General features: G+C 32.3%; 1 protein-coding gene across 2 annotated transcripts; it reads left to right on the top strand.

The window, feature by feature from the left end:
* The first annotated feature begins 7,597 nt into the window (after positions 1-7,597).
* LOC111379667 (isocitrate dehydrogenase [NADP]-like) lies at positions 7,598-17,272 on the top strand. Of its 2 annotated transcripts, none has more exons than XM_023003089.1 (17): positions 7,598-7,670; positions 7,759-7,842; positions 8,340-8,383; positions 8,513-8,622; positions 8,834-8,871; positions 8,976-9,053; positions 9,140-9,193; positions 9,315-9,416; positions 9,621-9,712; positions 15,124-15,227; positions 15,445-15,513; positions 15,606-15,721; positions 15,924-15,958; positions 16,228-16,370; positions 16,513-16,635; positions 16,758-16,845; positions 16,937-17,272. In XM_023003089.1, exons 2-16 carry the CDS (start codon positions 7,794-7,796, stop codon positions 16,837-16,839), a joined length of 1,239 nt encoding a protein of 412 aa, XP_022858857.1. In that variant the 5' UTR covers positions 7,598-7,670; positions 7,759-7,793; the 3' UTR covers positions 16,840-16,845; positions 16,937-17,272. The 2 variants fall into 2 exon arrangements, with proteins under 2 accessions (XP_022858857.1, XP_022858858.1); XM_023003090.1 differs by having other exon boundaries at positions 16,967-17,168.
* Positions 17,273-24,441: the final 7,169 nt, after the last annotated feature.

Consider the following 24,441-nt stretch of genomic DNA (forward strand, 5'->3'; position numbering starts at 1 on the left):
TTTCATGTAAAACAAAACCAAACAGAGATCAAAAATGCTTTTATTTCAACATTTTTCACATGGAAAATTATCTTAATCAAACACAATAATTTACAATTATCAGGAAAAATAATTTCTAGTCAATTCAATTCACTGGAATTTATTTTCAATTCTATCTTTACAATCAAACAGACCCTTAAGCTAATGGCAAGTCATAAAAAGTTCAAAACACTTAATAAAAAAAAACAAAAAACAAAAAAAAACCATAAAATTTATGGGATCAATTGACCCCCTAACCCCAAGTGGCTCTGCCCATGGTTGCAACTGAATTTTTAAGGAGAATTGTAACAAATTATACATTGGACTAGGAATTTCACACCTTCATTCTATAGTAATCAAATAAACACCTAAAAAAATATAAATTCAATTTTACTCGAGTCTTGTATGTAGTAATTAAAATCTAGGTATATAGAAGTTCTTACTAATAATGTCCAAAGCATTGCTATATAGTGGTGAAAAGGTTGGGTGGCACTTGAGTACTTCGGAGGATGTGTGTCATGCCTTGAAGTAAAATTATGAACTCTGTAGCTGTGATTTCCTGAAAACTTTTGTAATTTTGAAATGAGTAAATTTTGCTATGTTCTGGTCAATACTTTGCTCTCTTTTTTTCCCCTTCTTATTACAAAGGTGGAATAAGAGAGAAAAACATAACATATTTTGGATTTTTACTAAGACTTTTTAACCATATCCTGAATACTTATTAATATTGTTCAACAATGTTCAAGAATGGAGACACATTTTTTTCATTGAAAATGATCTCTTTTCTTTTCTTTTCTTTTTTTTTCCTTCCTTCTTTTGGTTGAAAATGATCTCGTCAAAGGCATCATGCAATGGTCCATTATCCCAAACTCCTCAAGCTAAAATCTCTTTCTTATTGTCTCAAACTAGTAATATTCAGATTCATACTCTATTACCTCAACCTCTTCAAGTTCCTATGTCATTATCTCAGCCTCAACCTCAACTTAATTCACCACATGCAACCACATTGACACATGAGACCATTCTCAATTCTATTTGCAATGATTTATGTTTATATTTATGATATAAAATCATCCTAATGCATACATTTAATTAATAGAATATCATTTTCTATTTATAGACTCTCATCATTGGAGTATTTTATTTTACAAATTCTCATTCATTGGAAAGGAAGGGATGTAGTCCTACAAGAGGCAAGGGCATTGATGATATCGTCGGAGTAGTCAATTAAATGTCATTAGAGATTTCTAAAAATTTAGGAAGAGTTATTGAAAATCATCAAGCACGTTTGGCTAGTGAGAACGGCTACATCATTTGATCATTTGCCCCACTTCGTTACAAAAGGTGGATCGACATATTATCGAAGGAAGAAAAAAATAAACTATATGATCGAGTATTGGTAGGTAAATAACAAATTCACTTATTATAAAATTTTGGTAATTTAAGGCAAAATTCAAGCTTGATTTGACAATTGAGCATGTTATACCAATTTGTGAACGACTCTTTAGCAAGAATATATCGTGATTATAGATGTAGACTCGAAAATAAATATTTCAATGGAAAAACATTGAATGGTGCAATAAAAAACTTCCAATTGCTGTAAAGCAAGTTGATTGGGGCAGGTTATGTCAATATTGGTCTACCCTTGAATTTCAAGTAACTTTTATTAAAAATATTTGTACTTGTAAATATTAAAAATAACTTAACTTATATGCTATGTTAAAATAATCAATATAATTAAAAATAAATTATAATAAAGAGTTAATTATATTGATATATGAATTAATTGAAGACACTATCCACACGTAATTTAGTAAGCCACAACTACATTAAATATAATCATTATGGCAGACCAAAATCATTTGTTGCACGTCTTAAAAAATTGTAATCTTTTCTTTTGAATTTATGAAGAAAAATATATTTATATAACATTATATACATTATTTCAAATAGAGATCAATTAATAAAGACAACGCACAAAGAAAAATAAAATTTTATTATTAGACTCATTATAGTGAGAAGAAATGATGGGTAAATGATGAAGCACGAACAAGATATGAAAGTGTGTGTGTGTGTGTATATATATATATATTCATCTTCTCTCTTTACTTATGTATAGGAGAGAATGCTTTACATTAAAGAGCAATCCGTTCCTGAGGGATCTGAAGCCCCATTGAACTTGAGATTATGTAAGAAGTTTTAGGAAAATCTAGAGGTTACATTAGAAGAGTTGAACATGGTCCAAAACCTAGATCAAGCCACTCTGTTCATTTGACATTCATTGCTACTGAGTAAATGGCCTTTCGAGAGCAAACATAGAAGCAGATTCAAGAATTATTGGATACGTATGCCAGACTTTACCAATTTGAGACACTAATGCATAAGTTCGTGTCGAGCTAAGTTGGCATGTCTCCACGACAATCTAAACCAACAACAATGTTCAACATGTCAACGTCTGTTGATAATATTTGAATTATAATTTATTTATTCTATTTGCTTTAATGTTGAGACATCCTTCTTTTTTATGGATTGGTTTGGCATAATAGTTTTTTGGTAAGTTATTATGTGATTGAAAGTTTAATCGTCTAATGACTTTTTTGAATTATTTTGGAGATAATTTTTTTTAAAAAAAAAATGTTATAAAGCTTTTATTATAAAAAATTTCTCATGGTAAAAAATATTAAAATTTAAAAAAAAATTATATTACATATTAAAATTTAGTTAGACCAGAAAACAAACACTTCTTGGAAAAAGAATAAAAAATAAAAGAATGTTGCAAAATAAAGTTAAGACAACTAGCAAATAGTGTTGCAAAATATAATAAAAGCAACGGATGAGGTACGCCGCAAAAACTTAACAACAACATAGATTTGAATGCTTCTACAACTTCATTACATGTTAACGAATCCTTGTACTCTACGACATCATTAAAGCTTGCAATATACTATGAGTTGTAAAAAATTTACTGCAACATTTTTTGTCCATTACAAAAAAAAGTCTTTCTCGTAGCGATTTTTTTCTCGAACTATAGATATTTATTATCACAGAAAGTAGACCCTATTGCATCACAAACATTTTGTTGCAAGAAATAAAAGTTTGTCACCATAAATTTCCCATCAAAAATATTTTGGTACCTTGCTTCTCCCATATTTTTGGCGACATTCTTCATTATTTGTTGCAACTTCTTACATTTCACAACAACTTTTTATGCCATCTTATATTTTTTGATACTTATTTTTTTCATCACAATCTTCACGACAAACTTTAAAAATGTGTCGCGTTAAATCACTAACTACATCAACTTTTTTATGTGGTGAAAAATTTTGAAGCGAAATCACAATTTTGTTGTAGTATTACTTGGCCACTTCTTATTTATTTGCAGGTCCTTGCATTTATAACTACTCGCAGGTCATATTACGTAGCTAAGACTATCATATGATTTGGCTGATCCCAACATGGTTTGCATAATAGGGGTATGAATTCATTGTTATCGGTTTGAGTTATTTATTGTTAACAATATGCCATAAGTTAAATCTCAAAACATCATTGAATAGATAATTATACTTACAATTTACGAAAATTAAAATGAAATAAATGATCATAAACATTCAATATCTCTATTAATTTGTTATTGAAATTTATATGTTTTATACATGTCATAGTCAGCAGTTTGTATACAAAATTACGGGTATGTATTCAATTTTAATATTTAAATACTTTTTCAAGTTTATGACTTTTGTAGAGTAAATGAAATTTTAGTAATCTTTATATAAAGTTTTAAAACTTTAGATTTATATTTAAAGACTTTTATAGAATTGATTTGACTTATATTTAAATAATCAAAGTATAAAAAAAAATGAAAAGAAAAAATTCTCTTATGTTCAATACTATCAATGTGTTCAAATATGTAGAAAGTTATTAAATTAAATAGCAACACATATATAAAAAGTTAATTACAAATTAAATAAATCTTCATCTATAGAAATTTTGGAGGAGAATATGAGAGAGAGAGAGAGAGAGAGAGAGAGAGAGAGAGAGAGAGAGAGAGAGAGAGAGAAACTAATAAGAAATTTTTAATTACAAATTGATTTTTTTTATTAGGAAAAAGAGAAAGTTATGAAAAAAGAGAGAGAAAAAAAAATGAGAATATTCAAAATAGAATGATAAATATAACATATTGAAGATAGTAAAAATGAAAATAGAAAAAACTTTGATTTTTGTGGCGTGACTATAGGATCTGTTGAATGGAAAAATGAAATAGAGAAATATTGCTAATGAAAAGAGATTTTTTTTTTTAATGTAAATCTTTCAAAATTTTGAGAGCAACTGAGAGACTTTTTATGATATTTTATATTTATCTTTTCTACGTAAAGTTAGTGTGTGAATGATTTTATAGAAATCATTGATATTTTGTGATTAGTGACTTTTTGACTTTTAAAAAGTCTTAATTTAATACTCTATAATATTTTAAAATATTTTAAAATAAAAAAAAATTAATTGAATACGCCTACATTTTTTAAATCTCTAAAAAATTTGAATTAGATACATGTGTTTCATTTCACCATTGGTTTAATTTGGAAAAGTCATTTGTACATCAAATGTGTACGTCATTTTTGACATCATCCGAATTGACAAGATTCAATTGGTGAAAAAATTATATATATTTTTTAAATGTTCAATAATATAACGACGCGTGGTACAATGTAAAAAAAATGATGTACACTGAGCACTCTTGGTTCAATTTTTCCAAATTTGAAGTCAATTATGCCAACTTCCCACTAGGCTGATGAAAAGAGGTCGGTAGTGGGTTAGGTGAGATGCGATAAAATATGGGTAAGCGTCTCCTTGCATTTGTACCACCTAAATTCATTAAGAGCTTGTTTGAACCCATTTTTTGTGTTGAATGTATTTTAAAATAATAGATTGATAGAAAATGTATGGTTAAAAAATGAATAAAAAATGTTTTGAATTCGTGTGTAAAATTATTTTATTAAAAATACGTGGTTGAAAAGAAGAGATGGAAAAATATATTTTTTAAATAATGGGAATCAAATGAATGTAATCATAATTATGAATTTATCCAATTAAAAAATCAGTTGTTATTTCTTATTTATTATGTCCCTTTATGGTATAAATTTTAATTAAATCAAAATCAACAATTAATTTTAACTACATATTTCCTTAACTTCTATCAAAATTTACTAAAAATATTATTTTAATCCTCGTCAAAGAAAGGCCATGATTAATTTATTGTCTTGGTGATCTGACTTGTTACTCCTGATCTGAATAATTGTATGATTTTGTGGTCATTCAACTAATGACGAATTTTTAAGTGAATGATCGAATTTTATTTTCTTTATAATTTTTTTTAAGCGGTTCATTTATGTATTGCCAATATTGTATTCATTAATATGAAGTTGGATAGATTGAGTTAATTTAATAAAGGATTTTTTGTGACATATAAAATTTAGGACGTCAATTTCTTAATTTCTAAAATTGTTGATCCAACACAATATGAAACAAAGTAAAATTATTTGTTTATAATTGGCTCGTTCATCGTGTTTAATATGCGAAATTAGTAATTTTTTTCATGAATGTAAGAAAATAACTTAATCAAACATGCTTCTAATAATCTATTTGGCTCTTTTTTGAATTATCAAAAGTCACTTTTGAAAATAAGAAAATGTGCTTTTGATCATTTTGAATAATTTGTTAAAACTACTTATTTTAATTAAATGAACTTTTAGAATAAGCTGATAAAAATGATTATTTAGAAAACCATTTTTACTAAAAAGAAACAAAAATAGAAATAGAACTCCTGTTTAGCACCGTTTCGTCCATTAATTTTCATTTCATTTTTCTTTCTCCTATTTTCAATTATACAATCTTTCATAAAATAATATTACATATGAATAAAAAAAAATTCTTCCTTTTTAATCATTCATTTTTTTTAAAAAAAATATTATTTTATACATTTTTATTTCCGAAAATGGGGGCCAAACGGGTGTTTATACGGAATCACAAGTCAGATTAAAAATTATAAAGTAGTTCCAGCACAAATTATTGACAGCAATAGCCCTCAACATGAATTACAAATTTCGTATTTTGTGGCAACAAGTAGTAGGCTTGTAAGCAAAAATCGTAAAACCGCAAAATCGAACCAAAACCGCATTTTAGAAACCGTTGGTTTGGTGCCACGTGGACCCGGTCAACGAAATGGTTTTGACCCAAACCAAACCGGTCAAAATAGTTTGATTTAGATTTGAGAATTTTAATTGCCGTTTAAAATCAAACCAGATCGGCGAAAAAATATATAAAAATAAAAAAAATGAAAATTGAAATTTTTTGAAAATTCATCTAAATATGTAAAATTCAATAGTTTTGTCATTTGTGGGTATTTTTATCAATTTCTAATTTTCTAATACAGATATATTATTATTATTATTATTATTATTATTATTATTATTATTATTATTATTATTATTATTATTATCCAATAATCCTAATATATATCTAATAATTTCAAGACTAACATAATCTATCAAAAATCGTTTTCCTCTTCAGAATTTAGATGAACTTCAGTCGACTCCCAACACAGTCTTGAGTCACCGTCACCATACACTTCTTTTTCAAAATTTTCACGTCTCTTAAAAATTGAATTGAAATTCATTATACCAAATCGAAGACAAAGAGATTCAAGACCTTCGATGATAATATTTGTTACGAATAAAGTTTCAAATCAATAATTTTTTTGGAGCAAATTAAGTTAAGAATCTGAAAATAAATGCATTTCATAACATCATACAAACGTAAACTTTTATAATTGTTATATTTAGATATTATAAACAATTACTTTATTATTGTAGGTTGTTATTCTCTTTATTTAATTAATATCATTTTTTCAGATATGATAATCACGAGATCTTGTTGGACATCATTATATTTTTTGGGCCTTATATTTAGTTTAGTAGACTTTTATTGTAACGTTATTGTATCGTCATTAGGTTAAAAAGGTCAAAAAAAGGAAAAACAACTATATTTTAGTTTACTGTTAGTTCACTTTGATTTAGTTGATATTTAAATTTATAGTAGATACATTTAACCCATGTTTGAATCATATTTTTCATATCATCATAATGAGAAAATTGACTATTGGAGAGGAGGCTGGGTCCCACACATGAAACAACAGGTCGACAAAGGCAGCTGGACTTGTGGGATAACGGTCCAAATTTTCTTTTTTATCCCAAAAATTTGGTTCAAATAAGAGTTTAGTTTGTTTTAGATTTATTACTAGTAAAATATAAATATATATTAAATTCAATGAATTAATGACATAAAAGTAGACGGGCAAAAAAATATATTGGGAAACCGACGATTTAAAATCGGACCAAACTGTTAGATTTAGGTTTGAGTTTTTTTCACACTATTCAAAATGATTTGGTTTAGATTTGAGTTTGAGTTTTTCTCAAATTATTTTTGTTTGAAAATCTGTTAAAAATCGATAAAATCGGACCGCTTACAGTCGTAAGAAGTAGTATGTCATGTGGGTATATTAGTAATTTAAGATAAAAACAAAATAATTACGTCTTCACATATTTTAAGCTGCGTTTTCTCATTCCTCTGTAGTTTGCGCCGGCTTTGCATATTTCTCAGTAACTCTCAATCATATACTCTCTTTCTCCGGCCAAGATTTTTCTTTGGTTTTTATTATCTCATTGCATTTTTTTTTCTTTGTTGCAGAAGGTGTCCTTCAGTTTGATTTGTAAAGACGAAAAATGGCATTTGAAAAGATCAAGGTGGCCAACCCCATCGTTGAGATGGACGGCAAGTTTCAGATCTCTCTTTCTATATCGATTTTCTATCATAGATTTATATACCTTATACAGATCTGGGTTTGGGAAACTTGTGCTGATTAGCCTTGTGTGTGTATGAGTTGACTATAGATCAGTGCTTATTAGATATTCTACATTGAAGATTCAAGATCTCTCATTTTGTAGTCTAAAAGTGTTTTTTTTTTTTTTCTTTTTTCCTTTTTGGATTTGCCTGTAGAAGTTGCTGGGCCCATGTTTCTTTCTTGTGGGATACTTTGAGTTCCATGGGACATGTTTCTTTGCATAAATATCAGAATCTGATCTATTTTACACATAAATACCTGATTTTTCAATATATTATCTAAAAAATAAAATTGAAAGCAGATTGTTTTATATACTTGATTTTGATCTTCCTGGAATTTAACAGAAGTAACCTTAATGAATGATATGATTTATTATGATCATTTCCTGATATAATAATTGACTTTTTAAAATTAATCTGTGATGCAGGAGATGAGATGACACGGGTCATCTGGCAATTTATCAAGGACAAGGTAATATAATCTCCCCGATAATCTTTTTCTATAAGTTTAATGAAAACTATATATAATCTTATAAGTGTGTGTATTTATATGTGCGACTGACTGACTCACTTGATTAGTTTTTTTTTTGTAATGTTGCAGCTGATCTTTCCTTTTGTGGAGTTGGATATAAAGTACTATGACCTTGGCCTTCCCCATCGAGATGCTACAGATGACAAAGTAACCATTGAAAGTGCAGAAGCTACTCTTAAGTATGACATCCCCTGTTTTCGATTTTGAATAAATATTGAACTTTTAATAATAGGACTTTGATGCCTTTATTTTCTGATTTTCTTCATAATATATGTAGTAGATAAATAAAATTTCCGACGGCTATATTTTTGAGTTTTCTATCACAATTTTCATATATATGTATTTGTTTTTCTTCTCAGTTGATGGTAATTTTGTATGTTGAAATTGTAGGTACAATGTAGCAATTAAATGTGCTACCATCACTCCTGGTAGGCATGACTCAGCTTAAATTGTTCGATGCTATGCTGTTGATCTTTATTTTATCCTTATATTATTAATGAGATTATCATGCTACATGCTTTTGTATTCACAGATGAAGCTCGTGTTAAGGAGTTTGGCTTGAAGCAGATGTGGAAGAGTCCAAATGGGACGATTAGGAATATTTTGAATGGTAAAGGATTGTATCCCATCTACTATCATTTTGTAATCATTGCGATCCGAATCTTAGGGGCTCATCATAACTTTTTTCCCCCACAGGCACAGTCTTCAGAGAACCAATTCTCTGCAAAAATGTTCCTCGACTGGTCCCAGGTAGTAATTCATCCATTTTATTTCTGATTTTACTTAATCATTTCCCTTTACTTTTTGGGTTGATATTCACTCATTCGTGAGGTTATGGAATAATACAAAAACTATTTATTGTTGCATTCAGGATGGACAAAGCCAATATGCATTGGAAGGCATGCTTTTGGAGATCAATACCGAGCAACTGATACAGTTATTAAGGGACCTGGAAAGCTGAAATTGGTGTTCGGTAATGCACTTTTATTCATTTTTTTTTACCTTTTAGATAGATATCTAACAACACCTCCTCATTTTTTGCTCCTGTTCTTGACAAGGAAAGAGTGATTTAATTTTTATATTTTATCTTGGATACGTGTCTTTTTCTATTTATATGATCATATCTGTTTCTACGAAGTACGAATATTTTTATAATGAATTGTGTTCTTGTAAGCAGTTCCAGAAGGGAAAGATGAAAAGACAGAAATAGAGGTCTTCAACTTTACTGGTGAGGGTGGAGTTGCTCTCTCCATGTACAACACTGATGAGGTATGTGATAGGAACCTGTCACAGATGCAATTCAATCTCTTGGCTTAAGAACAGAATTTAGAAGATGATAGAAGAAAAGTAATAATTCAGATGTAAATGGCTCTTTGTATTTCAGAAATGGTGCTTAAAACATACGAAATATCTGGATATGAATAACAGTACTAATCTGGATCTGCATTCTATAATGCACCAACAAGGAAAAATTAAATAAAGGTATTTGGCTTTCGAGAGGCCAATACTCTCCCACTATTCTACCGATTTCTCCTTGCCATCTACAATAATTCTTTCCTCTATTTATCTTTGGTTTGCCTCCCCAACCGATTCTGCATGTGACTGCCATTTCCGCAATTTCCTGTACTGCCTTTGCTCATTTTTTATCAAGTGGACTTCGGGGCTATCCATACTTCCCCCCTTGAGACTCACCTCGTCCTTAAGGTGAAGGAAGGGAATCGTTGCTTAATCATGTCATAAGGTTCCCAAGGGGCTTCTAGCAGGGAAAGTCCCTTCCATTGTATTAAAACATCCAGCCCCGAATGTTGTTACCCAGGCCATGTCGCACCCTAAGTAGTACCTCTGGTTCAACCGACATCTCTAACTCCTTACTCAACTGAATAGGTACTTTCATTGCTTGCATTGCTTTCTATGCTTTGAACAACTGGGACACATGAAACACACGGTGAATGTTACAGGAAGAAGTAGCTTATATGCAACCTGACCAACCTTCTACCCCACTGTAAATGGATAAACCGGGGTGCTAGCTTCTCATTAGGTCGTGCAGCCAAGGATTTCTGAAGATACATTCTAACCTTTAAATAAATAAGATCACCAACTGCAAATTGAACATTTCTCCTTTTTGAATTAGCTATGCTCTTCATCTTCGCCTGTGCTTTCAATTCCTCTGGTACCTGATCCCGTTCCACGAGTTGTTACTCTATTGCTGAAATTGGGGTGGATCGTTCTTCAAATTTTAGCAAGGCAGGTGGTTCGCACCCGTATACAACTTGGAACGGAGTAGTCTTGCTTGTTGTGTGAAATGAAGCTTTATACCATAATTTAGCCACGACAACCAATCGAACCAAGATTTGGGTCGCAAAGAAGCAGAGCAATGCAGATATGTCTCTGAGGTGCAATTTAATACCTCCGATTGTCCATTGGATTGGGGATGGTAAGCCGTACTTCGATTGAGTTTCATACCTTGTAAACGAAATAACTCCTCCCAAAAATGGCTTACGAATATCTCGTCTCTATCTGATACTATTGAGCGGCATATCCAATGTAGTCGCACCACTTCTTTCACAAAAATTCCAGCCATGCTTGTAGTCGTGAAAGGGTGCAATTTAATACCTCCGACTGTCCATTGGATTGGGGATGGTAAGTTGTACTTTGATAGAGTTTTGGCCTTGTAAACGAAATAACTTCTCCCAAAAATGGCTTTCGAATACCTCGTCTCTATGTGATACTATTGAGCAGCGTATCCATTGTAGTCACACTTCTTCTTTCACAAAAATTCCAACCATGCTTGTAGCCGTGAAAGGGTGCTTAAGTTTTATAAAGTGGCCCATATTTGCTTAATCGGTCCACCACTTCCAAAATTTCCATGTTTTCCTCTCCTATTTTTCTGAGCATGTGGGTTGCAGTATGACCTCACTGTAACAGGGGCTGTTCCGGTTGTTAATGGATGGCATGATCCCTAGCTCGTTGCGGGGACAGCCCCACAGGCTCCTCAAAAACCTCCTCAAATTCGTTCAACACCTCTGCAATATTTTTGGAGTTCCCCCTGTACCTTCCCAAACTCGACCCCCATACTACCCAGTTCGAGAAGCACACCCTCTCCCCCTTCCCTGAGGGTTTTCATCACTGCCTTCAAGATGACCAAAGTTTTACTCAAGCTTCAATCCCTTGCAAAGTCATAGTAGTTCCCCTAACTTCGAATTTCATTGTGAGTGGCCTATAGCCATTTCATCCCCAAAATTACGTGGGAGCTCCCCAAGTCCAAGGGAAGAAAATCCCCGACTATATCAATATTCAGGAGGGATAATAGCATCCCCTTGCACACCTCTGCGCCTTGCACTACCATCCCTGTACCGATAATCACCCCATATCCAGTTGTATTCATTCTTAGCAAGCCCAATTTCTGTACTTTTTCAGCTAAAACAAAATTGTGACTAGCCCCGCAATCAATTAGTACTACCACCTCTTGAGCTGAAATTACCCTTTTCACTTTCATGGTTTGAGATGGAGTGAGTCCTACCAATGATTTCATGGACAATTCCACCACCTCTCCTGTAATGGTTTGCTCTCCTTCATACAATTCTTTCCTCAGCCAACATGACTTGCAATACCTGGTTCTTACACTTGTTCCCAATAGAGAATTTCTCGTCAATGCGGAAGCAGAGCTCTCTTGCTTGCTCTTTAACTCAGCTTCATTGGGCCTTTTAAAATTGGAAGTCGCAGTGTAGCAATCCAAAATTTACCCTTTTCATTAAATACATATTGTAGAAATAGAACTTTCATAAAGGATAATTATTCCAAAGTTACAGTAATTAAAAATAAAAACTTTCTTAATCATAATATTTTTTGTTGAAAATTCCTAAATTATCCCCTCTTTATTATACCACCAGTGGCCAATTCCAAACTCCAATGCCTCGAACCTTAATTACGTAAAAGGGAAAAAATCATAAATAATGAGATAAAATCTTAATAAGCCACATAAATCGTAATTCATATTTAAAATTTTGGAATTCTTATCATACATAATGAGACACGGGGATTAGAAACTGAACTTAGACGGCCATAATCCCAGTACATAATCATAACATACATAAGGAGAATTAAGAATCATACTTCGTTGCTATAATTCTTGTGCTTAGCGCTACTAAACTCCGCTTTATTAAACTTAAACATATAGGACCCATATCATATTCATAATCGAATTTTGTACTTTAAAGTGTGAAAAATAGTTTAACATACAACATATGACTACACTTACCTTGATAATCAAAAGATAATGGTAGTAAATATGTATTGGAGAATTTAACTTTTTCAATAAAGTGATCATTTGTGCGTGTTTGTGGTTGTGATTTGGGTGTGGTACTTATAGGTGCATCTAGGGGTACCAAAAGGAAAGTGTCATAATGATGTCCCTATAATTGTGCACTAAATAAAATAATGAGTTGTACTAATTATATAATTTAAATCAATCAACCATAATTTTATATAATTATACATATATATATATGCGCACGTAATTGTAGTAATACTATATTTTAATTCAATCAATCATAATTATATATACATAGATTCACGTAACTATAGTAATCATATAATTTATATCAACCGTCATAATTATATATAATTATATATACATATATTGACACATAATTATAGTAATCTCATAATTTAAAACAGTCAATCATTTATATATTTTACACATATATGGTAGTTCACTTATTTAGGAAGGAATCTTCCTAACTTATCTTTAAAATATAAGGAATAACTTAATTTCATTCAATTTTTCCATATATATATTAGTACTATATATACATTTATACCACATTCATATAATACACACTTATACCATAAATATTCATATCATATGTATATGTACATGTATGTGTATGTGTATGTGTATGTGTATATATAGTTTAGGGAATTACACTTGTAGTCTCTTAACTATTGGTCAATATGCATTTTGATCTCCTGACTTTCATCCTCTTGCACTAAGGTCCTAATTTTCTTAATTAATGACTATAAAAGATTTTGGGGGTATCATACGCAGCACCTGTAGGAGGGAGGTTTCTGTATCCGATCAGCATCGCAGCTCGTAGAATGATGTTTGGGCTGTTTAAATATTCTGCCGGTCTAGAGGGTTTTGCTAATTTGGGTTAGGAATTAATTTATTTCTGGGTCAAATCCATCAAAACAGGCCTGCACCATCTGATTTTTTCCTCAATTCATTGGGCTAGTTCCATGATCTGTTCTAGGCTTCAACACTAGGATTTCAGCCTTTATATTCAGACTGAGCGCATTTATGAAATGGCCCTCTAAGATGGCATTTGAAACATCTCCAATTGGCGCAGCTAAAGTCTCAAAGGCTAGCCGATACTCCATTACTGGCCTATCTTGTTGAAGAGTAAGGAATCCTCCTCCATGGTGCCCTCTAATGAAGACGTGAATCGAAGTCTCATTGACACTAGTTCTTCCCAATTCCTTAACCCTCTCTTCTGTTCCCACTGATACCAGGTGAGTGCGCCACATTCGAAACACAATGTTTCCGTCTCCAATTTTTCCACCTATATCAACTGATTCATTAAAAGATAACGTTCAGCCTCGAAGATCCAATCGTCTAGATTTTTTCCCAAGAACAGAGGCATCTCCAGCCTCCTTCCCTTTAGTTCTAGCCTCTAATTTTCCCCTGAACTGTTAAGACTAGGGTCCATCTTAAAAGTTCAATCTTATTAAGATGAGTAGCCCAAAGCTTAGTTGGTCTATGTTTCCATCGGATTTTACCCTTAATATGCCCCTACAAGATGGTAGATTGTTTGAATGGACCAATATTGAAATCCATATATTCATTTTTTGAGTCTTAATCGGATTGAATTGCTCGTTAGAGCTTAATATGCTCTGATACCATGTTAAGACTTGGGTTTCCATCTTAAAATGTCAACATTATTAAGAAAAGTAGTCCAAAATCTTATATAAGTTGGTTTATGTTTCCATTTTTAATTGATATGAGATTTTATCTCTTAACATGAACCACAACTTCTGGCTCGATTGCTTGTCTCCAAACCTAGGAAATTTTCAGAATGCAGAGTATACTCTGAGTCATTCCCTCCTTTCTCCTCTCTTGCGTTCCTCCCACCCGATCCTATAAATGCACCATCATGATCGTAGTGCTCTTATAACAATGATAGGAACCTGTCACAGATGCAATTCAAATTCTAGGCTTAAGAACAGAAGTTAGAAGATGATAGAAGAAAAGTAATAATTCAGATGTAAATGACTCTTTTGTATTTCAGAAATGGTGCTTAAACATATAAAATATCTGGATATGAATAACAGTAATATACTGGAAGTGCATTCTATAATGCAGCAACAAGGAAAAATGAAATAAAGGTATTTGGTTTTCGAGTGGCCAGTACTCTCCCACTATTCTACCAATTTCTGCCTGCCATCTACAATAACTCTTTCCTCTATTTATCTTTGGTTTGCCTCCTCAACTGATTCTGTAACTGTGCATGTGACTGCCCTTCCCACAATTCCCTATACTGCCCTTCTTCGTTTTTTACACCTGTGGTATATCAAGTGGACTGCCGGTCTATCAGTATGATATTTCAAAATTTATAGAGTTTTGACATCAGAATATTTAATTTCTGGACGCTAAATATTTCTTGAATGCTTGTGGGATGCAGTCCATTCGTTCCTTTGCTGAAGCTTCAATGAACACTGCATACCAGAAGAAATGGCCATTGTATCTTAGCACAAAGAATACCATACTCAAGAAATATGATGGAAGGTATGCAGTGTGCTTCCTTTGAATTGAATAACTTATTTAACATTTTATGCATAAACTGCTTTCAAATTTCTTTGTCTATGTTGGTGTTATTCTTCCTGAACATTTAGTGGCATTTTTGTGTTACCACGAGTTATTTTATGTGTGTTTTATTATGTATTCTTTAATTTGAATGTATTAATCAGTTCGTTTTTTCTGTCTTTGGTGGGGTGTTGTGAAGATTCAAGGACATTTTTCAAGAAGTTTACGAATCAAACTGGAAATCCAAGTTCGAGGAAGCAGGAATATGGTGAGTTGCTCTACCTTTGATCTCAGCCATTCTGGCTTTATGGAATATTTCAAATGTCACTGATTGCTGCAATTGTATTATTAAATATATAGGTATGAGCACCGTCTGATTGATGATATGGTTGCCTATGCTCTAAAGAGTGAAGGAGAGTACGTTTGGGCTTGCAAGAACTACGATGGGGATGTTCAGAGTGATTTCTTAGCTCAAGGTATGAATGAAAAACTTGTAGAATCTCAAAGCTACATCTATCGGGCAAATATTATGCTCTTCTTATATCATAGAGTATGAATAGAATAGTAAATTATTGAGCATGCTCTTATTTCATAACTTGAGAGAAGCTATTGAGCATGCTCTTATTTCATTTTAACTTTAGCTATTACAACCTCAAATATTTTGTTTTGTTCTCGCAGGTTTTGGATCTCTTGGGCTGATGACGTCAGTTTTGGTATGTTCGACACTCCTTAATGATTTCTATCTTAATTTTGTATTTCCTCATGTTCTTTTGTCATCTTTGCTGCTTTGCAGTTTTGTTTCCATGCTAATTTTTATCGATTTCTATGTTTTTTTAGTTTTTTTCTTTTGTTTCTGTACCCCTACCCCACAATTTTACTGTCTCTAGCATCACAAAACTACATTGATGACTTAATAGTATTAACTTCAACATTCATACATATCTTCAGTTGAGAATCTAATATATTTCTTGATTTTATTCAGGTGTGCCCTGATGGAAAGACTATTGAAGCTGAAGCAGCCCATGGAACTGTCACACGCCACTACAGAGTTCACCAAAAAGGAGGTGAAACCAGCACAAATAGCATTGCTTCAATCTTTGCTTGGACTCGAGGGCTTGCACACAGGTAACTGAATTTGGTTTTGAGTCTAACAATTTGCTATTATGAAATACGTTATTTTTAGATATCCTTTTGCACTGCACGTTTGTTGGTTTCCTTTAACCATGAATACGAAAAAAAATAATTAACAAACAAGCAAAATGTTTAGGGCAAAATTAGACGACAATGATAAGCTCTTGGATTTCACTGAGAAACTGGAAGCAGCTTGCATTGGTGTAGTGGAGTCTGGAAAGATGACCAAGGATCTTGCCCTTATCATCCATGGATCCAAGTGAGTGGACCATTTCATTGTTTTCTCAGTCAAATAATCCTAAAGTCCTATTTTTTTCCTGAAGAAGTGTAAGAAAGTATATCGTTCTACTCATCATTGTGCACTCCTTTATAATGTTACAGGCTCGGCCGAGACAAGTATCTAAACACTGAAGAGTTTATTGATGCTGTGGCAGATGAGCTCAAAGCAAAACTTTCTTGCTAAGCAATAGTGCGTGTGAATATTTCCATCAAGTTTGACAATTCTACTAATTTATTCTATTTCCCGGCTCATAATATACTGTTTGCGCCTCTTATACCAGGTCTGGAATGTCTTGAATGAAAATTTTCAGGTGGTCTGAGATACACCAAGAAATAATGCGGTCAAGGAAAGTTCGAGAGACTTCTTTATTGATTAAATCTTCATTTTGATAATGCCCTGAAATGGCAATGTAGAATAGCTACTGAGGCAGTCGCAATGTTTACGTTGGAAGAAGCATGAGCATTATCCAAAACCATTTCGAAACTTATAATTTGCCTTTCGTTCTCTTTAAATCTTTGTTTCGTCCTATGTACCCATATAAACACACTAGTCATGGTCCTCTCCAGATCATCCAATATATCCAAATAAATTCACAACCTTTGGAAAAAGGTAAAAATGGGTCATTGGCTCAAACTCAAATCATTGTGCAAAACTTAACTAGCAAATATTTGGGTTTTAAGTGAGCAGAGAGTTGGCCGAAGGGTTAAATTGCTCGTGTCCTCGTGGGGCCATTTTATGCCACGTATATGTACGGGAATAACAAGTTTTAAACACGGGAATTTATATTTATGTGAGTTGATTTAGGCAGAGCATGAACCCAAGGGTTAAATGGTGCTTGTATGACGTGGAGATATATCATATGGATGTTAACGTTGCAGTTTAAATGATGAGTTAATCGAGGAAATTTATAGGGAGCAATAAGAAAGTATGTAAACTCGTTAAATCCTTGTACAATTGATGCAAGCTCCCAAACAATGGCACAAAGGGTTTGATGATATAATTCGTTATGATACACCAGATTCGGCTCGATTATTGATAGAGTAAATAGATATGCCATTTCTTGAGTACTGGATGTAGTCTTTTCGCCGGACAAGATGTCTAATATTTATAACGCTCTAGTAGTTAAGTCCAGAATTGGGTTATCTACATTCTCAAGGGATCATTCAAGCATATTTAAATAAATAATGATTAAAAATGGATTCACAATTAATGATTGGGATAAATGTGTTTATTCAAAGAAATTCAGAGAATCGTGCATTTTGGTTTGTCGTTATGTGAATAACATGCTCATATTAGGGACTAATATAGAAATCATTAACAAGACAAAGAAAATGTTTACCAATAACTTTGATATGAAAGATATTGGCGAAGCAGACTTGATTTTGAAAATAAAACTCTCTAAAACACTAGACGGAACAATCTTGCCTCAAACACATTATATAAATATAGTGATTGCGAGGTTTAAGATACATGGTATTAATGAGTTTAACAATCAATTTCCTCCTTATGTAGTTCTTCAAAAGAATACCGAAAATGATAAACAACAATTAGAATATTTCCAGATACTTGAAAACGTAATGCACTTAATGAATTGAACAAGGTTAGATATAGCTTATTTGATAAATAAGCTAAGTTGCTATACAAGAAATTCCAAAACGTACCCAAGAATATTCGTTGCATTATGGAAAATATCATCCAGTTGTTGAAGGATACATTGATATCAACTGGATATTAGGTACGATTGAATTTAAGTCTACTAGCTGCAATATATATACTCTCGGAGGTGGTGTGATTTCTTGAAAATCTTCTAAACAAAGGCGTATAGCTCGATCCACTATAGAATTCGAGCTTTATTGTTTTAGATAAAGTAGAAGAACAGGTTGAATGGTTAAGACATTTTGAAGAAGATATTACGATATGGATAAACTCCATTCTAGTTATATGTGTTCATTGCACTAATCAGGTAACTATAGTTAGAACAGAAATTTTTATGTACAACGATAAGTCGTAGACAAAATACAGTTTGATGGTTACTCTCAATTGAAACAATATCAATAGATTAATCAAAGGATAACTTGGCGAATTCGTTAACATGAGAGTTATCTAGAGAGAGAATAGACTGCGCATCAAGAAAAATGTGTTTAAAGCCTATATAGTGGGTCAACTTAATGGAAACATAACCTGACGACTCGAGATCCTGTAGACTAGGTTCAATAGAAAAACTAGTTATAAATGACTCAAGGAGAAGCAGTTCGAAAGCTTTAAGTCTTCATTTCTATGATGCAAATAAGTTCTGTGTAAAGAAGATTGGTTAAGATAAGTCATGATTTTAATGAATGACTATATCTTATAATTAGTACAAGTGAAGTATTATAGGGCACTCTTTATAGAATATCATATATGTGAGTGCTAAAATGGCCAAGTCAAATGAAAATTTTGCATAGATAAATTCTGTAACGTAATTGTAGAACCTAAGAGAGTTCAGGTCTTAGTCAATTGTCTAGGCTTACAATAATGGTCGACAGTCCAAAACATTGTATTCACTAATTAACTAAGTAATAGATTCTTACTAAGGAATGTTCAAAGTGAAAAATATCTATGTTGATGCATTATCTTTTGGTAATACTCTTCTTCGTCTTTCTAGATCATTGTCAACTTCTTTCATTCTTGTGGTGGATTGCTGAAAAAAATTTGGATCAAGACATTAAGTCGGACTGTTTAATGATATTTAGATCAAGACATTAAATTGGATTACTTAATGTGGTGGGCTATTGAAATTAAATGGTAAATTGGAAAAGTGTTCAATTTAGAGCCCATTAGATATTTTTTAAGTGGAAAAGTGATGGTATTGAATCCCACATTTATCTTGTGGAACACCTATTAGAGTTAATAATTTAATAGGACTAGCCCACCTACAACACGATGGCTAGCCATGCTTTCCACTAGTTCTTTAAGGCTAGCTTTAGCTAGCCGCCTACGCTTGTGTCGTGTCTTAGGACTCGGTCTCGTGGCCCTTCCCCAGTTCGCGAACTTCGTAAAGGTAGTATTAGGCACTTTAGAGGTGCACTTTGCACGTAGGCTTCATTGTAAGGAGCCAAAGAGCCTCAAAGTTTTCAAAATTGGAACGGTGGTTCGACGAGTAGCAAGCAAGTGGCTCAATGCGTTGGCATCCGCGTCGTGTCTACATCGGCCGTTCCTATATTACGGATGTACGTTGAACCATTTCAATTGGTGTGATCTAAGGGTTCAAACTGATCCGACCAATTGGTGCAACCATTCACTTGAAATTTTTGAAATCTATAAGTTGAGACCCCTCCTTCCATAAATCCTGCACCAAATCAATTAACCATCAATTGATTTCAAATTCTCTCCTCCTTTTAAATAAAATTTTGTTTCTTTCATTTTACTGAAATAATTTCATCCAAAATATTTTCATAAATGAAATTTCATCTGAGCATTTGAGTTCGAGTTTGCTCCATTCCAGAAGAATAATGTTAACACTTTGGTTCGACCAATAAGATTGGTATAATACACTACCGACTGTGAAGGAGCCGTTGTATCTTAGAAGACATCAGTCCTATAATTTCGTTGACACCTATGAAGGGAGCATAATCTGTTTTAAGGAGTTTTACTACGATATAGGAGTTTTACTAGGGCATACCTCGCTTCAACTCCCTTTTTACTTTTTCTTTATTTTGATTGTGCAAGTCATTAGTATCAACGACATTAATATATTTTGAAAGTAAATTCCTATATGAGTCCCTAATGTTTATGCTTGTAGCATAATGTCACTAATCTTTTAAAGTTTTGTGTGAAGTATCCCAACTTGACAGAAACCATCTAATCTATTTAAATGGCAAAACAATACACATGATAAAATGACTTGTGGGCAAAATTATTCAAAATTAGTTTTTCACGACTTCGAATACTATTAATAGACTAATCTGCCTTCTACTATGTATAAATGCAGAATCGATTTCCTTAGTTTATATCCATCCAAAAGTTCTTCAATGTGGAGGGAAAATATTTTTTGACTGTTATACACATCAATAATTTATCGATGCATGCAGTGGCAAATTCAGTATCGAAGTCCAGTTAGGACGGAGCTTGACCGTTGACCGTCGACAATTAAAGATCATAATAGTCCTGTCATTTATTAAAATTTGATTAAATAATATTAAATAAAACATAAATTTTTTTCACTTATCCTAATTTGCTAAGCAAAAATTCCCAAATCATTAATCATAACTTGTGAAACATAAATTATTTGTCATAAATCACAATTCTCCGTAATAAGTTAATGACTCGTGAAACATAAATTATTTGTCATAAATCACAATTCTCCGTAATAAGTTAATGACTCGTAAAACATAAATTAAGCATCAAATTATATTTTACCAAAGACTACATAAATCACATATTGAGACTAATTAGTAGTTTTCTGATGAAGATTCCAGTTAGCAATATACTAGCAATTAATTTAAAAGTATGCGTGAAGTTGCAAATTGTTCAATTAACATTTTTTAATTAAACTTTTCGACAAATTATAGATTCAAGACAAAATTACACACAAAAGAAGCATGATATGAACTCTGTAGAATTCTGTTGCTAACATAAATGCCAATCCATTGAAGATGATGTAGAGAAAAATTCAGGGCTGATGATAAATTTTATTTTTCAAAGAAAAAAAAAATATATAGAACATGAAATTAGTTTAATGAACTTCAGTCACTACATATTTATTGGAATTTCTCATTTTGTAAAGGAGAAATAAAAGTAATACATAACTACAACAAGTGGTGATTGATGAATACAGAAAACTTGTTTGAATTCCTACGGAAAAGTTTTTGAGCCAAGCCAAATACACCAAAATAAGGGACACAATATTTAGAGAGAAATTTTTCTAGTGCAAAGGGAAAGAAACTATGGGCTATATCCAAAAATCAGCTCTCAAAAATTGTAATTATTACAATGTTTTCTCAACATTTTTGTTCATATATCGAGGTAATAAATCAATCATAGATAATTTAGGGTTAATTCTTCCAAGATTTTAGATCTTAAGTAGAAGAAAAATCTCATAAGAAAACAAGAAGAAATCTTGGAAACCTGCAAGAAATTTTGTCAACAAGATTGTAGAACACAATGCTTGAAGATAGTTCCAACTTCGAACTTCGTCTTCCAACAGTGAACAGTCCAACACTCAACTCAACACTAAAATTTCAACATTCACAATTTCACATAGATGATAGATCTTAGATGCACACCAATGGCACAAAATAATAATAATAATAATAATAATAATAAATAATAAAAAATCAAGAGAGAAGAGAAATGGCTCACAGTCCACAGATCACCAAAGAAGGGCTAGGGCCTGTGGGCAATTGATTTGTCATTTGGGCCTATGATTTTAAAACAAAAGAGATCCATTCAGCAGAAAATCAGCCCAACAATAAAATAAAAACGGCCCAGGTCCACTTTTGCCTCTTCTTCCATCTATGTCCCGACCGCCTGGAAGACTTCAATTCTGTAACTCCGACAACGCTCTGAACTGACTAAAAATTTCGACGGATCCAACTAGGGCGGCCCTAGCTCACCACTAGCTGGGTCTGCCACTGGATGCATGTCATTTTGCCATCTAAATGGATGATCTCTATCGAGTTTGAATAAAGTGGCCCCAAACGAAAGGTTAGGAACATTGACTGGCACAAACTAACAGTCGGACGTCCATAAAGGAATTTACCCTATAGTTTATTTGATAAATTTTATAAAATAAAAAACAAAATCTCATCATTGGTTGAAGATTTACATTTATCTCAATTTTATTTTTATTTTTTTTCCTTCTCTTTGCATCAATTTCTCCTCACTTGTTCTCTCTCCAAGTGATCCTCTTTCTAGTTTTTCATTGTTTATATTCCAACTTTATCACAACATTTTACTTACCTTTTATAGATTAATATGAAATTCTTCTATTTCTTTCATTCTATTTTCCATAATAACTTTCAGAATCCCACAAAAATTATGACGTGGATCAAATCCATTCATTTTTTAATTTCTTCGCGTGCAATTCCCTTAAGGGTGCACCGTGCACGATATTTTCATATTCCCTTGTACATATTTTGTTTTTATCTTCTTGTAGATCCATTCTTATATTTAAGTAGATTAAAAAAATGTACACTTCTCGAGTAAATTACAAATTTCAATGTAGAAATGAACTAAGAACGTAATAAGTAATTAAATATTATTCTTTGATCCATTGTCACTAATGCTTGGCAACTGTACATAAAGTGGCAGAACAAGCATCCGACGAGGAGGAGTGACCACAAATGCTGACTTTGTCGAAACCTATCGTCGGGAGCCAGCCGCCATGGACAAAACCGTCAAGCTTGAAAGTTGAAATGTAGGTGTAGCCGCTACAGATTGATTTGGAAGATGAACAAAAGTGGATTTGGGCCAAATTTTTTTATGTTGTGGGCTGTTTCCTTTGGGCCTCTTGTGAAAAAATGCCCAATTAGTCAATCCAATAGATTGAAGATGCACCGCCTGCTTGCTCGTTTTATTCACTCACGCACAGACACTTCAAGGGCAAATGAAGCAAATTCCATTGCCAATTTCAAAACCCTATTCGTCGCTATGCTGCTGAGTTGAGCCACCGTCGGCTACTGCCGCACTGCATCACATCGCCACCACTGCATAGCCATCAGTAACTAATTCTACTCGTGAGTTGTGAGTCTCGTGACATAAGCAGTGCTAGTGAGCCTCCTGCCTCTCTTCATTTTTTGTATTTTTTCTCTTTTTTGATTTTTCTTCTTTTAGTTCTTTTTTGATTTATTTTTTTTATGAAATTATGAGTTATCAGTTAAATTAATTGGTCATGATTTTATCTTTTATGAGTGTTACTATTTACTGTGATTAGGGGCGGACCCAAAATGAGTCCTAGTGGGTCACGTGACCCACTAGCTTAAAGTAGGAATTTTTTTTATTTACCCATCACAAAATCATAGTTACTCTTACCAATGAGAGGGAAGGGAGAAGGTGGTGGTACAAATGCCTCGTGTGCCTAGTTTTTGGTGCATTTTATAAATGTATTGTGTACTACTAATAGTACCGTAGGTCAGCCTATCTCTTTTTTGTCAAATTGATCCATAATTCTTTATTTATTTGGAAATAAATCTTTCAATTTTATTTTATATGCATTTTAAAAGATTGACTAACTCCAAATGATAAGTCTTGTCTGTCTTAAACCACACATTCTCACAATAAAATATTTTTCACGTAAATTTAAAATTTTTCTTACTTTTTTATCACACATTTTCCAAAAAATCACTATTTAAAACAATATTGGTTAAAAAAAAATGGCCACTAAACAAGGGGCTAAATTAGATGGCTATTTTAGAACAAATTATAATAACGACGAGTTACCAAAATATAAACATGCAGATAAGTTTGAAATCACTATTCTAAAATACATATTTCCCCAAAATCTATTTTTAATGGTGTCCAAGCATGGAATTTTTAAGTGTTCAAATTTTTACTCTTCAATAAATGAACAGTAAATAAGTGAACAAGATTAAATTTATTCTACATAAAATTTATGTATGTATTAAGCATTTGACAAAAATATAAATTTAGCATATAGTACTTTAAAATTTTTTATAATATAACATATAATGATCTATGGGATATTTGAATTCCATTATCAAGATAGACTTGATATTCTATTCCATTAGTCTCATGACAAATTTTTTATAGGATATATGATTTTGTGTTTCATGATATAATTAACAT

The sequence above is a fragment of the Olea europaea genome, unplaced genomic scaffold (genome assembly GCF_002742605.1).
Source record: "Olea europaea var. sylvestris unplaced genomic scaffold, O_europaea_v1 scaffold2018, whole genome shotgun sequence".
Taxonomy (NCBI): Eukaryota; Viridiplantae; Streptophyta; class Magnoliopsida; order Lamiales; family Oleaceae; genus Olea; species Olea europaea.